The sequence below is a fragment of the Bombina bombina genome, chromosome 2 (genome assembly GCF_027579735.1).
Source record: "Bombina bombina isolate aBomBom1 chromosome 2, aBomBom1.pri, whole genome shotgun sequence".
In the NCBI taxonomy this organism is placed as follows: Eukaryota; Metazoa; Chordata; class Amphibia; order Anura; family Bombinatoridae; genus Bombina; species Bombina bombina.
Window position 1 is genome coordinate 320,874,474 of NC_069500.1, and position 14,138 is coordinate 320,888,611.

Below are 14,138 nucleotides of genomic sequence, written 5' to 3' on the forward strand. Positions count from 1 at the left end.
TCAACCTAGCTTATGTGTTTCCACCGTTTGCTCTCCTGCCCCGAGTGATCGCTCGGATCAAACAGGAGAGGGCTTCAGTGATTCTCATCGCTCTTGCGTGGCCTCGTAGGACTTGGTATGCTGATCTGGTGGACATGTGCTCTCTGCCACCGTGGAGGCTTCCATTGAGGCAGGACCTTCTAATTCAGGGTCCCTTCCATCATCCAAATCTGATTTCTCTACAGCTGACTGCTTGGAGATTGAACGCTTAATTTTATCTAAGGGAGGGTTTTCTGATGCTGTCATTGACACCTTGATTCAGGCACGTAAGCCTGTTACTAGAAAGATTTACCATAAGATATGGCGTAAATATCTTTATTGGTGCAAATCCAAGGGTTACTCCATGGAGTAAGGTTCGGATTTCCAGGATTTTATCTTTTCTTCAAGAAGGATTGGAGAAAAGGTTGTCAGCAAGTTCCTTAAAGGGACAGATTTCTGCTTTGTCTATTTTGCTACACAAGCGTCTGGCAGATGTTCAGTCTTTTTTTCAGGCTCTGACTAGAATCAGGCCTGTGTTTAGACCAATTGCTCCTCCTTGGAGTTTGAATTTAGTTCTTAATGTTCTACAAGGGGTTCCTTTTGAACCCATGCATTCCATAGATATTAAGTTATTATCTTGGAAAGTTTTATTTTTGGTTGCTATTTCTTCTGCTCAGAGTTTCTGAGCTTTCTGCTTTACAATGTGATTCTCCTTATCTTTTTTTCCATTCTGATAAGGTGGTCTTACGTACCAAACCTGGTTTCCTTCCTAAGGTTGTTTCTAATAAGAATATTAATCAGGAAATTGTTGTTCCTTCCTTGTGTCCTAATCCTTCTTCTAAGAAGTAGCGTCTATTACATAACTTGGATGTGGTCCGTGCCCTGAAGTTTTACTTGCAGGCGACTAAGGAATTTAGTCTATCATCTTCATTATTTGTTGTCTCTTCTGGAAAGCGTAGGGGTCAGAAAGCTATGGCTACCTCTTTCTTTTTGGCTGAGGAATATCATCCGATTGGCATACAAGACTGCTGGACAGCAGCCTCCTGAAGGAATTACGGCTCATTCTACTAGGGCTGTGGCTTCCCCATGGGCATTTAAAAATGATGCTTCTGTTGAACAGATTTGCAAGGCTGCAACTTGGTCGTCTCTTCACACTTTTTACAAATTTGACACTTTTGCCTCGTCTGAGGCTGTTTTTGGCAGAAAGGTTCTTCAAGCAGTGGTGCCTTCCGTTTAGGTTCCTGTCTTGTTCCTCCCTTTCATCCGTGTCCTATAGCTTTGGTATTGTATCCCATAAGGATGAAATCTGTGGACTCGTCATATCTTGTAAAAGAAAAGGAAATTTATTTACCTGATTTATTTATTTTACGATATGACGAGTCCACGGCCCACCCTGTCATTTATAAGACAGGTATTTATTTTTGTTAAACTACAGTCACCTTTTGGCTTTTCCTTTCTCTTCCTAACTTCGGTCTAATGACTGGAGTGGGAGGGAAGGGAGGAGCTATATATACAGCTATGCTATGGTGCTCTTTGCCGCCTCCTGCTGACCAGGAGGCGTAATCCCTTAAGGATGAAATCCGTGGACTCGTCATATCGTAAAAGAAATAAATTTATCAGGTAAGCATAAATTTCCTTTTTAAATAAAACTGGGCTCTTAGTCACACAATATGGCCATATTTTGCTTAGCGGGTTAAAGCACCCCACCCAAGCTCAGGTGTGCTCATGACAGTATAATAGAATTGTGAATATTAAAGGGACACTGAACCCAAATGTTTTCTTTCGTGATTCAGATAGAGCATGAAATTTTAAGCAACTTTCTAATTTACTCCTATTATCAAATTTTCTTCATTCTCTTGGTATCTTTATTTGAAATGCAACATGTAAGTTTAGATGCCGGCCCATTTTTGGTGAACAACCTGGGTGGTTGCTGCTGATTGGTGGATAAATTCATCCACCAATCAAAGTGCTGTCCAGAGTACTAAACCAAAAAAATCCTAGATGGCTTTTTTCAAATAAAGATAGCAAGAGAACGAAAAAAAATTGACAATAGGAGTAAATTAGAAAATTGCTTAATCGCTTGCTCTATCTGAATCACAAAAGAAATGTGGGTTCAGTGTCCCTTTAAGCCGGGGAGTCTCATTCTATTATGAAGAGTAAAAGCAGGAATGATTCAGCCCTCTGAGGCATAGGACTGTAGTGTTAGGACCAGTCTATATTGGGGCACCTTGTAAGTGGTGACTGGCTAAGCAAAATATGGCCTTATTGTGTAACTAAGATCCCAATTTTATTTAAAAAGAGTAGTTGTTCCTTGATGTTTGCAGGCAATTTTTTGCAGCAGTTCAAAAAAATGTTGTGCTTTTGAAAATGGATGTGCGCCGATACCTTTTTGTTTGTGTAATTACTGGGTCATATTGGCTGCACTCCCAAAGATGTGTGTGTAAACTTTTTGTAAGGTGTGCTAAACCAAATTTCTTTTTAGACACGATGAGTCCACGGATTTCATCCTTGTGGGATTACGCCTCCTGGTCAGCAGGAGGAGACAAAGAGCACCACAGCAGAACTGTATAAATAGCTCCTCCCTTTCCTCCCACTCCAGTCATTCTCTTTGCCTGTGTTAGTGATAGGAAGAGGTAAAGTGAGGTGTTAGTTTAGATTCTTCAATCAAGAGTTTATTATTTTTAAAATGGTACCAGTGAGTGCTATTTTATTATAGGGTGTAGCCCTATTCCTTGTCAGCCTCTAGAGTAGAGCTACAGGTGGCTTTAATGCAATGGGAACTGGTGGGACATAAGTCTCACTGCGCCTCCCATACTGAGTGCTGCCCTTCAGATGATGGTCTTAGCAGATATTATTTAAGGCCCTGTATGTGTCCACAGAACTGCAGGAGGGAGAAGACCTCTTGAACCTGTGGGAACTGACATGCTGTCGCTCAGCATAGAGGTAAGTGCAGTCCTTTATTTTTTCTGGGACACGCTACCTCAGAAACAGCTGTGCACTTATCTATCGGATAGTGGGGATATGTCTCTTGTAGTCAGGATTTCCCTCGTTGTTCAAAGAACACTCGGCTCTCAAAAAGCAGCACATCGTGTTTGCAGACACTGGGGCTTATGGAAGTTATGTGGCGTTTCTCTGAGAACACACATGAGAAACTTTATTCACCAATGGAGATGTTATTTCAGTGGGGCAGTGTTGTGAACCGCTATTATGGGTAATAGAGCTTCCGGAAATGCTGTAGCATACTCCGCTAATCTTTTTGCTCAGGGCTTATGTCTCCCGGTGTCAGATCTATAAGATCTTAATGGCGACCAGGAGCTTAAGTTAGTGACGCCCACGATAGGCAGAGTTGTCTTCCCGCCGTTTTTGGGTTCTTCCTTCATCTCAGAAGAGTGCAGGAGAATGGAGTGCTGGCACGCCCACGAGGGGCGGAGCTCTATCGTGTCTGTATTAATTGCGCTCACCCTCCATTACAAAAAATCCGGAGGGCAGAGTTTGTATTGCACTTTAGATTGCTCAGTATTAGAACGCCAGCCTTCTAACACACAAAGATAACACATAGACACCTCAGTACAATAGCTGAGGTTCAGTATGCACTGAAACTGTTTGTTTACTGGTTATGTCAACACATGTACGCATAAGTGGTCAGTTTGCATTTTCAGAGTAAAGCACACGAATAAAGAATTATGGTGCTTTTTAAAATTTGAAGGTACAGTTTTTATCATAATCATTCAGCTGTTTTTTGTTTGGTTCATCCTTGGTGTCTTAGGATATTACAAGCATGCACAAAAGATTTTGTTCCTTTAACTTTTAAAGAAACCGTAACACTTTTTATGGGTCACCTTTTCTCACATATTCTCCTTCTGAAGATTGCTCTTAGGGGTCTCTTGACATGCCACTATTTCTCCTATAGTGTCCCAAGTGTTTTTGTAGCTCCATGCATTGCTCTGCGGTTCCTGGCAAATTTCATATGGAGTTGTTGCACATAACATAGCTTTTTTTTCATCTTAATGATGTATATTAACAGCAATGGTGAATTTCTAATTGGATTGTGTTTTTTCACAACATAAATAAGCAGCTTCTTTTAAAATTTAAAAACACAGTAACACTTCTTGTTGTTTGTTATTTTATTAGGATCATTTCTGTTGTTTTGTTCAGTTCATCCTTTGTGTCTTAGGATGGAACAGAAGCACACAAAAGTTAGTTACTTTAAATTTTAATGAGATAGTAACATCTTTCATGTGTCAATTTTTATGATAAATACTCCATCTCAATGGTGTTTAGGAGTCAGTTGACACTGGTCGATACATGCCGCAGTTTTTTCATATAGGATTCCAAATAAAAAATAAATATATATATTTTCTGGCCCACATGCTGTGCTCTGCGGTTCCTTGCAATTTTTGTAGGAATTGTTGCACAAGACGGGTTTACTTTAATGTACATTGACAGCGGTTAACAAGCTAATTGGTATATTTCTGACACAGACCTAAGAAGTTACTTTTTTTTTTTTTGTGGTGATTTTTATTAAAAAATTACATAAACTTATAGTGTTCACAGATTTTTAGGGCGCACATGCAGTGTTCTGTGCTCCCTTTTCTATGTTTGAACCACGTGGAACCTAACCTTACTAGAGGAATTATTTTCAACTCTTGCACTATCCTGGTAATCTTTCCTAGTGCGTCCAGTGAGGTATAGGGAGTGATGAAGACCGCATTCCCTATACTTCCAGAGTGGTTTCCCATAACCGACTTGGCTAAGGAGTTTGGGCAGAGGTTTCCTAGGGTGAACGGAGTAGTTCCAGCTTAGCTAAAAGGACTACTTTTTCCTTAGAGTTTTTCAAGGGTTGTATGGAGGATGTACACCAGGGCTGACAATGGCATCCAACTGTGTACTCCAATACCGTCTTAGTGCGGCAGCATTTTGGTTTGATGCGTTGTCTGATATTAAGTCAGAAGCTCCCCTGGATATGATCCAGGATGGGATATTAGGCTAATTCCTTTATTTCAAATTCTTGCCTAGAGGTTTTCAAAGGGGAGCGTAGTTTTCAGATTTCTCTGTCATAGCTCTCTGAGCCTTTTGGTTAGAGCCTTGATATTCAGTCTAAAAAAAATTTCTGACGATCCATTACAAGAGGTTATTGTTGGAAACTGGCTTGATGGAGATAATCTCCTTTTGAGATTTGATCAAGAGGCGTTCTTCCTTTGTGTAAAAGAGCTCTCTTCCATGGGAGTAATTTGTCCCGTTCCCATATGGGTACTGGGACAGGGGTTTTCTTCAAACCTGTTTGTAGTCCCCAAAAAGGAGTGAACTTTCAGACTTATTTTATACAGTACTTCAAAGAGTCCAATCAAGTTTCTCAGAAGTTCCATCTTTCAAGATGAAAACTATTCGTACCATTCTTACATTGATCCAGGAGGGTCAATGTATGACAATAGTGGATCTAAAGGATGCTTATCTTAATGTGCCTATCTACAGAGATCATCACAAGTTCCTGAGGTTTGCCTTTCTGGACAAACATTTTCAGTTTGTAGCTCTCCCTTTCGGTCTGGCCACGGCACCTAGACTTCTTACAGGGGTTCTGGGGTCTCTACTGGCAGTTCTAAGACCACGGGGCATTGTGATGGCGCCTTACCTGGACGACATTCTGATTCGGGTGTCCTCTTATCAACTAGCAAGGTCTCATACCGAGATTGTTCTAGCCTTCCTAAGAAATCACGGGTGGAAGGTAAATCTGGGAAAGAGTTTAATTCCTCAGACTGGGGTACCCTTTCTGGGAACTTTAATCGACTCAGGTCAGGAAATTAAAAATTCTGAATACATATCGAGCCCTTCAGTCCAACCTCGGCCGTCAGTGGCTCTGTGCATGGAGGTAATCGGATTGATGGTGGCGGCAATGTACATCATGCTGTTTGCACTCTTTCTTCTCAGACCTCTGCAGCTGAGCATGCTCAAGCAATGGAATGGAGCTTATACAGATTTGTCTCCTTGAATAACCCTAGATCAGGAGACAAGGTACTCTTCTATGGTGGTTGTCGCTGGATCATCTATTCCAGGGGACATGCTTTCGCAGACCTGCATGGGTGATTGTGACAACTGATGCCAGCCTGTTGGGATGGGGAGCAGTCTGGAACTCCTTAAGAGCTCAGGGAGTGTGGACTCAAATAGAATCTCTTCTTCCTATCAACATTCTAGAGTTGAGGGCGATATTCAATGCGCTTCAGGCCTGGTCTCAGTTGGCCTCTGCCTGATTTATCATATTCTAGTCGGACAACATAACGACAGTGGCTTACGTCAATCATCAGGGAGGAACAAGGAGTTATTTAGCGATGATAGAGGTAGCCAAAATAATTCAGTGGGTGGAAGCTCACTCTTGCCATCTGTCGACGATTTACATCCCAGGGGTGGAAAACTGGGAGGCAGATTTTCTGAACAGGCAGACTTTTTCTCCGGGAGAGTGAGAGCTCCATCCGGAAATATTTCAAGCCTAATTATCAGATGTGGTCGGCCGGAGTTGGACATTATGACATTTTGTCAGAATGCCAAGCTTCCGAGATACGTGTACAGGTCCAGGGATCCCCAGGCCGAACTGATAGATGTCTTGGCAGTTTCTTGGGTTTTCAGTCTAGCATATATTTTCCCTCCGTTTTCTCTCCTTCTTCGGGTGATTGCTTGAATCAAACAGGAGAGAGCATCTGTGATTCTCATTGCCCCGGCGTGGCCTCGCAGGGTTTGGTATGCCGATCTGGTGGACATGTCATCTCGGCCCCCGTGGAAACTTCCTTTGAGGAAGGACCTTCTCATTCAGGGTCCCTTCCATCACCCGAATCTAGTTTCTCTGCAGCGGACGCTTGATCTTGTCCAGGCGAGGTTTTTCTGTTTCGGTCATAGATACGTTAATTCAGGCACGTAAGCCTGTTACTAGGAAAATTTAGCATAAGATATGGCGTAAATTTCATTATTGGTGTGAATTCAAGGGCTACCCATGGAGTAGGGTTAGGATTCCCACGAGTTTGTCTTTTCTCAAAGAAGGGGTTATCGGCAAGTTCTTTAAAGGGACAGATTTCTGCCTACTCTATTTTGTTACACAAGAGTCTGGCAGATGTTCCAGATGTATTATCTTTTTGTCAGGCTCTGACTAGAATCAGGCCTGTATTTAGACCAATTGCTCCTCCTTGGAGTTTAAATTTAGTTGTTAGAGTTCTTCAAGGGGTTCCGTTTGAACCTATGCTTTCCGTAGATATTAAGTTATTATTTTGGAAAGTCTTATTTCTATTTGCTATTTCTTCTGCTCGAAGAGTATTTTAACTTTCGACATTATGATATGATTCTCCTCATCTTATTTTTCATTCGGATAAGGTGGTGTTATGTACAAAACCTGGTTTTCTTCCTAAAGTTGTTTCAAACAATCAGGAGTTTGTTCTTTCCTTGTGTCCTAATCCTTCTTCTAAGAAGGAACGTCTGTTACATAATTTAGACGTAGTTCGTGCTTAGTTTTACTTACAAGCGACTAAGGATTTGCGACAATCGTCTTCGTCGTTTTTTTGTTTTTTTTTTTCAGGGAAACGTAGGGGTAAGAAAGCTACGGCTACCTCTCTCTTTTTGGGTGAAAAGTATCATCCATTTTGCATATGAGACTGCTGGACAGCATCCTCCTGAACGAAATTACTGCTCCTTTCACTAGGACTGTGGCTTTCTCATGGGCATTCAAAAATGATTCTTCTGTTGGACAGATTTGCAAGGCTGCAACTTGGTCTTCTCTTCACACTTTTTCTAAATTTTACGAATTTGATACCTTTGCCTCAGCGGAGGCTGTTTTTGGGAGAAAGGTTCTTCAAGCAGTGATGCCTTCCGTTTAGGTTCCCTGTCTTGTCCCTTCCTTTTCATCCGTGTACTATATCTTTGGTATTGTATCCCACAAGTAAGGTTGAAATCCGTGGACTCTCATCGTGTCTTTAAAAAGAAAAGAAAATTTATGCTTACCTGATACATTTGTTTCTTTTTAGACATGAGTCCACGGCCTGCCCTGTTCTATAAGACAGGATTATTAATATTTTTGTTTAAACTTCAGGCACCTCTGCACCTTGGCTTTTCCTTTCTCTTCCTAACTTTGGTCGAATGACTGAAGTGGGAGGGAAGGGAGGAGCTATTTATACAGCTCTGCTGTGGTGCTCTTTGCCTCCTCCTGCTGACCAGGAGGCGTAAGTAAGGATGTCTAAAAAGAAACAAATTCAGTTAAGCATACATTTTCTTTTTGTGTGTGTGTATATATATATATATATTTGTGTGTGTGTGTGTGTATATGTATGAGGGTTGCACTATATATGAGAACAAGGACACTGGCGTGAGTGTGTTGCTAATAAATTATGCTCTACCATACCTTAAGAGACATAAAGAGGGATTTGTTTTCTTTGGCTGCTATTTTTTGCCATTTTGACATCTGGAATTTGGGTAATAGGTTTGTCAGTTTCCATTGAGCACATCAAAACCTATCAGTCTACCATATTCTTCTGAATATATTTGGGGGTTGTATTTACCCTAATTGTTGATTAAATTCATATAAATAGGAATATGTGATGACAATACCATGGATGTTCATACATGCTATCTCAGTATCATACCTAGTTAGTGTTAAGTTTAGCCGTTTTTTTTTAAACCCTTAATGACCACAATGTACCCTGTATGTCACTGGTCGTTAAGGGTTTTTTCAGGACATAATAGCACAAGTCTAGCAAGAACACACTATTAATGCCCTCCCTCCAGCAGGCTTTGTGGAATAGAGCAGTCTCGACGCTGGTGGCAAGACCGTGCTATAAAACAATCAAGTCCCAAAAAAAGGCCAGTGACATACAGGGTACGTCGCTGGTCCTTAAGGGGTTAAACTTTATATTTTTTCACTGTATATGAGGTTTGTTTACCTCTGGTGGTGTTATCAGTTATTGCCAGCCTTTTGCGGCGCTACATGTTCACTACTTTAAGCCGTAACGATGAGGTGTTTACTCGTCATAGGAGGTGGGGTTATGCAAATTAGCCATGCGGCTGTTCTCCTTGCATACCTTGGTCGGCGGTAGTGACGTAGCTTATCCGCACCGGTCTGGTAATACCGGAAGCTAAGCGCACGTTAAGGGTTTAAATAGGGGGATAGGGGTGGCGGGTAGTTAGATTGTTTGCTGGAGATTTGGATGCATACCCATTGAGAAAGGTGCCAGAGGCGCACCGAAACGTCTGGGGGTAATTGTGTTATGGATATCGTCATTTGTGTGTAATAAATGAACTTTTTACTGCAAGACCGGTGAGTGCAGCATTATTTTACTCGTATGGAGTGAGAATTGGAATTTGTATTTACTTTGCATGCAGCACCACGGCAATTAGATTACATTTGATGGAGTGCACCTTATTTTGAATTTGTGTGAGTGTATATATATATATATATATATGTATGTATGTGTGTAAAATTTTTTTTTTTTTTTTTTTTTTTACAAATGAGCAGTTGAAGTAAGCATAACTGCAATGTAGACTCTCTTTAAGAAGAAATTAGGCTTTCTAGAAATCAACAACTCGCAGGAGAATGCAAGATCTATATATAAAGCAGTTTCTTTTATTTATTTTTATTCTCCTGTGCAGGAATCGTCCATCAATGGAGCTTGTCCTCTGGAAGCCTCAGCCAAAATCTCTTATTGACAGATTGCAAGCAGCTTCTAGAAAGTGCAAAAAAGATACTGAAGCACGTAAAGATATTTCCAAAGGATCAGAATCTGTCTTCATCCAAAAGGCTGAGGCCTTTAGAGAGAATGAGACGAGTAGTAATGATGAGGCAATGTGGTCAAGAGAAGACGAAGAAATGGAACATTAAAACTTTTATTTAATTTTTTTTTTATAAATTAAAAACAAAGTGGATACAAAAACCAAATTGGCTCTCATGTTAACAAAATCTTAAAATTTCAGTGTCTTTGGAATATCCACTGAAATATTTATTTTGCTTCTTGTGAAGTTAAATTGTTCATTATTTTAAATGGATTTGTCATTTTGAAATTTTTTTTTTTTGTATATATTTTCTCCATAGGTTTTTATTGTGCAAATTAGAAATTATTCAGGCAAGGTAAAGGTTTTGTTATAATTACACTGCCCTTCTGGATTTCAAACCATTGACCAAACTGATGCTATTTATTTTGCCAAATTGTTAGCTTGGGTACACTATTCACCTCCAATCTTCCAAAAATAGGTCAATTGGTGCGGGACTTGTTTCAAATAAAGTTTTGTTACAGACTTGTAATGGTGGTTGTGTGTGTGTTTTTTTTTTTATTTTAAAACATGCAATTTTCTAATTTACTCCTATTATCAATTTTCTTCATTCTCTTGGTAATTTAAAAAAAAAAGCAGGATTGTAAGCTGGCCATTTTTGGTTCAGCACACTGGGTAGCGCTTGCTGATTGGTGGCTACATTTGCATGCTCTCCCACTAGTTTTCAAACCTGTCCTCAGGCCACATTTATCTAGATATCTGAACTGGAGCACAGGTGAAATAATCAGCTGGTTGGTAAACATGGTTATTTTACCTGCTCTCATCCAAGGTAATTCTGAAAACCTGGCCTGATGGGGAGGCCTGAGGTCAGGTTTGAAAATCAGTACTCTATCTGAATCATGAAACATTTTGGGTTCAATATCCCTTTAAATCCTTAATTTAAAAAAATGGTGAAATTTTCTTTAGAGTACACAGTAAACAGCATGGGAGCTATTTCTCCAACATTGGTGTGTCCGGTCCACGGCGTCATCCATAACTTGTGGGAATATCTCTTCCCCAACAGGAAATGGCAAAGAGTACAGCAAAAGCTGTCCATATAGTCCCTCCTAGGCTCCGCCCACCCCAGTCATTCTCTTTGCCGTTGCACAGGCAACATCTCCATGGAGATGGTTAAGAGTATGTGGTGTTTAGTTGTAGTTTTTTATTCTACTATCAAGAGTTTATTTTAAAATAGTGCTGGTATGTACTATTTACTCTGAAACAGAAAAAGATGAAGACTTCTGTTTGTGAGAGGAATATGATTTTAGCAGCAGTAACTAAAATAGTTTGCTGTTTCCACATAGGACTGTTGAGATAAAGTAACTTCAGTTGGGGGAAACAGTTAGCAGACTTTTCTGCTTAAGGTATGACTAGCCATATTTCTAACAAGACTGTGTAATGCTGGAAGGCTGTCATTTCCCCTCATGGGGACCGGTAAGCCATTTTCTTAGTCTCAAGCAGAATAAAGGGCTTAATATGGGCTATAAAGCTGGTAGACACTTTATGGGCAAGATCGATTGCTTTATTTGGGCATTTTATACAGATTGAGGTTGATTTTCACACTTATAAACTTTGGGGAACGTTTTTTAACGTCAGGCACTGGTTTAGACACCTTTTCAGTCAGGAAGGGCCTTCACTGTAGTAGGCTGAGCCTCATTTTCGCGCCATTACTGCACAGTTACTTTTGAGAGCAGGACATGCAGCTGCATGTGTGTGGATCTGAAAATAGTTGAAAAGGTTCCTAGAAGGCTTCATTTGGTATCGTATTCCCCCCTGGGTTTGGTAAAGTCGCAGCAAAGGCTGTAGCTGGGACTGTAGAGGGGTTAAAACTGTAACCGGCTCCGGTTTCTTCATTTTAAGGGTTAAAGCTCTGAAATTTGGGGTGCAATGCTTTGAATGCTTTAAGACACTGTGGTGAAAATTTGGTAAACTTTTTACAATTCCTTCATTGTTTTTCACATATTCAGTAATAAAGTGTGCCCTGTTTAAAATTTAAAGAGACAGTAACATTTTTAATTTAAAACGGTTTTTGTGCTTTTTTGACAAGTTTAAGCCTGTTTAACATGTCTGTACCTTCAGATAAGCTATGTTCTGTATGTATGGAAGCCAGTGTGTCTCCCCCTTCCAAATTGTGTGATAATTGTGCCATAGCGTCCAAACAAAGTAAGGACAGTATTGCCACAAATAGTAAAGTTGCCCAAGATGATTCATCAGATGAAGAGAGTAAACATAGTTCTACTTCATCTCACTCTGTGTCTACACCAGTTTTGCCCACGCAGGAAACTCCTAGTACTTCTAGCGCGCCAATGCTGGTTACTATGCAACAATTGGCGACAGTAATAGATAACTCCATAGCTAATTTTGTATCCAAAATGCCTGCATTTCAGAGAAAGCGCGATTGCTCTGTTTTAAACACTGTAGAGCAGGAGGGCGCTGATAATTGCTCTCATACCCTCGCACCATTCTGAAGGGGCCATGAGGGAGGTTTTGTCAGATGGGGAAATTTCAGATTCAGGCAGAACCTGATGTTGTGACATTTAAATTTAAGTTGGAACATCTCTGCGCACTGCTTAAGGAGGTGTTATCTACTCTGGATGATTGTGACAACCTGGTCATTCCAGAAAAATTGTGTAAGATGGACAAGTTCCTAGAGGTTCCGGTGCACCCCGACGCTTTTCCTATACCCAAGCGGGTGGCGGACATAGTGAACAAGGAGTGGGAGAAGCCCAGCATACCTTTTGTTCCCCCTCCTATATTTAAGAAATTATTTCCTATGGTCGACCCCAGAAAGGACTTATGGCAGACAGTCCCTACGGTCGAGGGGGCAGTTTCTACACTAAACAAGCGCACTACTATTCCTATCGAGGATAATTGTGCTTTCAAAGATCCTATGGATACAAAATTGGAGGGTTTGCTTAAAAAGATTTTTGTTCAGCAAGGTTACTTCCTGCAACCTATTTCGTGCATTGTTCCTGTCACTACAGCAGCGTGGTTCTGGTTCGAGGAACTAGAAAAGTCGCTCAATAGAGAGACTCCGTATGAGGAGGTTATGGACAGAATACATGCACTTAAGTTAGCTAATTCCTTTATTTTAGATGCCGCTTTGCAGTTAGCTAGATTAGCAGCGAAAAATTCTGGGTTTGCAATTGTGGCGCGCAGAGCGCTCTGGCTAAAGTCTTGGTCAGCGGATGTATCTTCCAAGACAAAATTCCTTAATATCCCTTTCAAGGGTAAAACGCTTTTTGGACCAGAGTTGAAAGAGATTATCTCAGATATCACTGGGGGTAAGGGCCATGCCCTTCCTCAAGATAGGCCTTTCAAGGCCAAAAATAAGTCTAATTTTCGTTCCTTTCGCAATTTCAGGAACGGACCGGCCTCCAACTCTGCAGCTTCTAGACAGGAAGGTAATGCTTCGCAGACCAAACCAGCTTGGAAACCGATGCAAGGCTGGAACAAGGGTAAACGGGCCAAGAAGCCTGCTGCTGCTACCAAAACAGCATGAAAGAGCAGCCCCCGATCCGGGACCGGATCTAGTAGGGGGCAGACTCTCTCTCTTTGCTCAGGCTTTGGCAAGAGATGTTCAGGATCCCTGGGCACTAGAAATAGTTTCTCAGGGTTATCTTCTGGAATTCAAGGAACTACCCCCAAGGGGTAGGTTCCACATGTCTCACTTATCTTCAAACCAAATAAAGAGACAGGCATTCTTACTTTGTGTAGAAGACCTGTTAAAAATGGGAGTGATACACCCAGTTCCAACTGTGGAACAAGGACTGGGTTTTTACTCAAATCTGTTTGTCGTTCCCAAAAAAGAGGGAACCTTCAGACCAATTCTGGATTTAAAGATTCTAAACAAATTTCTCAAAGTACCATCGTTCAAAATGGAAACTATCCGAACGATTTTACCCTCAATCCAGGAGGGTCAATTTATGACTACCGTGGATTTAAAGGATGCATATCTACATATTCCTATCCACAAAGATCATCATCAGTTCCTAAGGTTCGCCTTTCTGGACAAACATTACCAGTTTGTGGCTCTCCCATTCGGGCTAGCCACTGCTCCAAGGATTTTCACAAAGGTACTCGGGTCCCTTCTAGCGGTTCTAAGACCAAGGGGCATTGCAGTGGCACCTTACTTGGACGACATTCTGATACAAGCGTCGTCTCTTTCAAGGGCAAAGGCTCACACAGACATCGTTCTGGCCTTTCTCAGATCTCACGGCTGGAAGGTGAACATAGAAAAAAGTTCCCTGTCTCCGTCGACAAGAGTCCCCTTCTTGGGGACAATAATAGATTCGTTAGAAATGAAGATTTTCCTGACAGAGGTCAGAAAGTCAAAGCTTCTAAAC

General features: G+C 41.1%; 1 protein-coding gene across 2 annotated transcripts in view; it reads left to right on the forward strand.

Moving 5' to 3' along the window:
- Window positions 1-10,285, forward strand: part of CCDC117 (coiled-coil domain containing 117) — an 80,817-nt gene extending 70,532 nt beyond the window's left edge. For both annotated transcript variants that reach the window (XM_053701667.1, XM_053701668.1), the window contains exon 6: window positions 9,637-10,285. In XM_053701667.1, the coding sequence (XP_053557642.1) occupies window positions 9,637-9,865 (229 nt within the window). In that variant the 3' untranslated portion in view covers window positions 9,866-10,285. The remainder of the gene's footprint in view (window positions 1-9,636) is intronic.
- The last annotated feature ends 3,853 nt before the right edge of the window (window positions 10,286-14,138 follow it).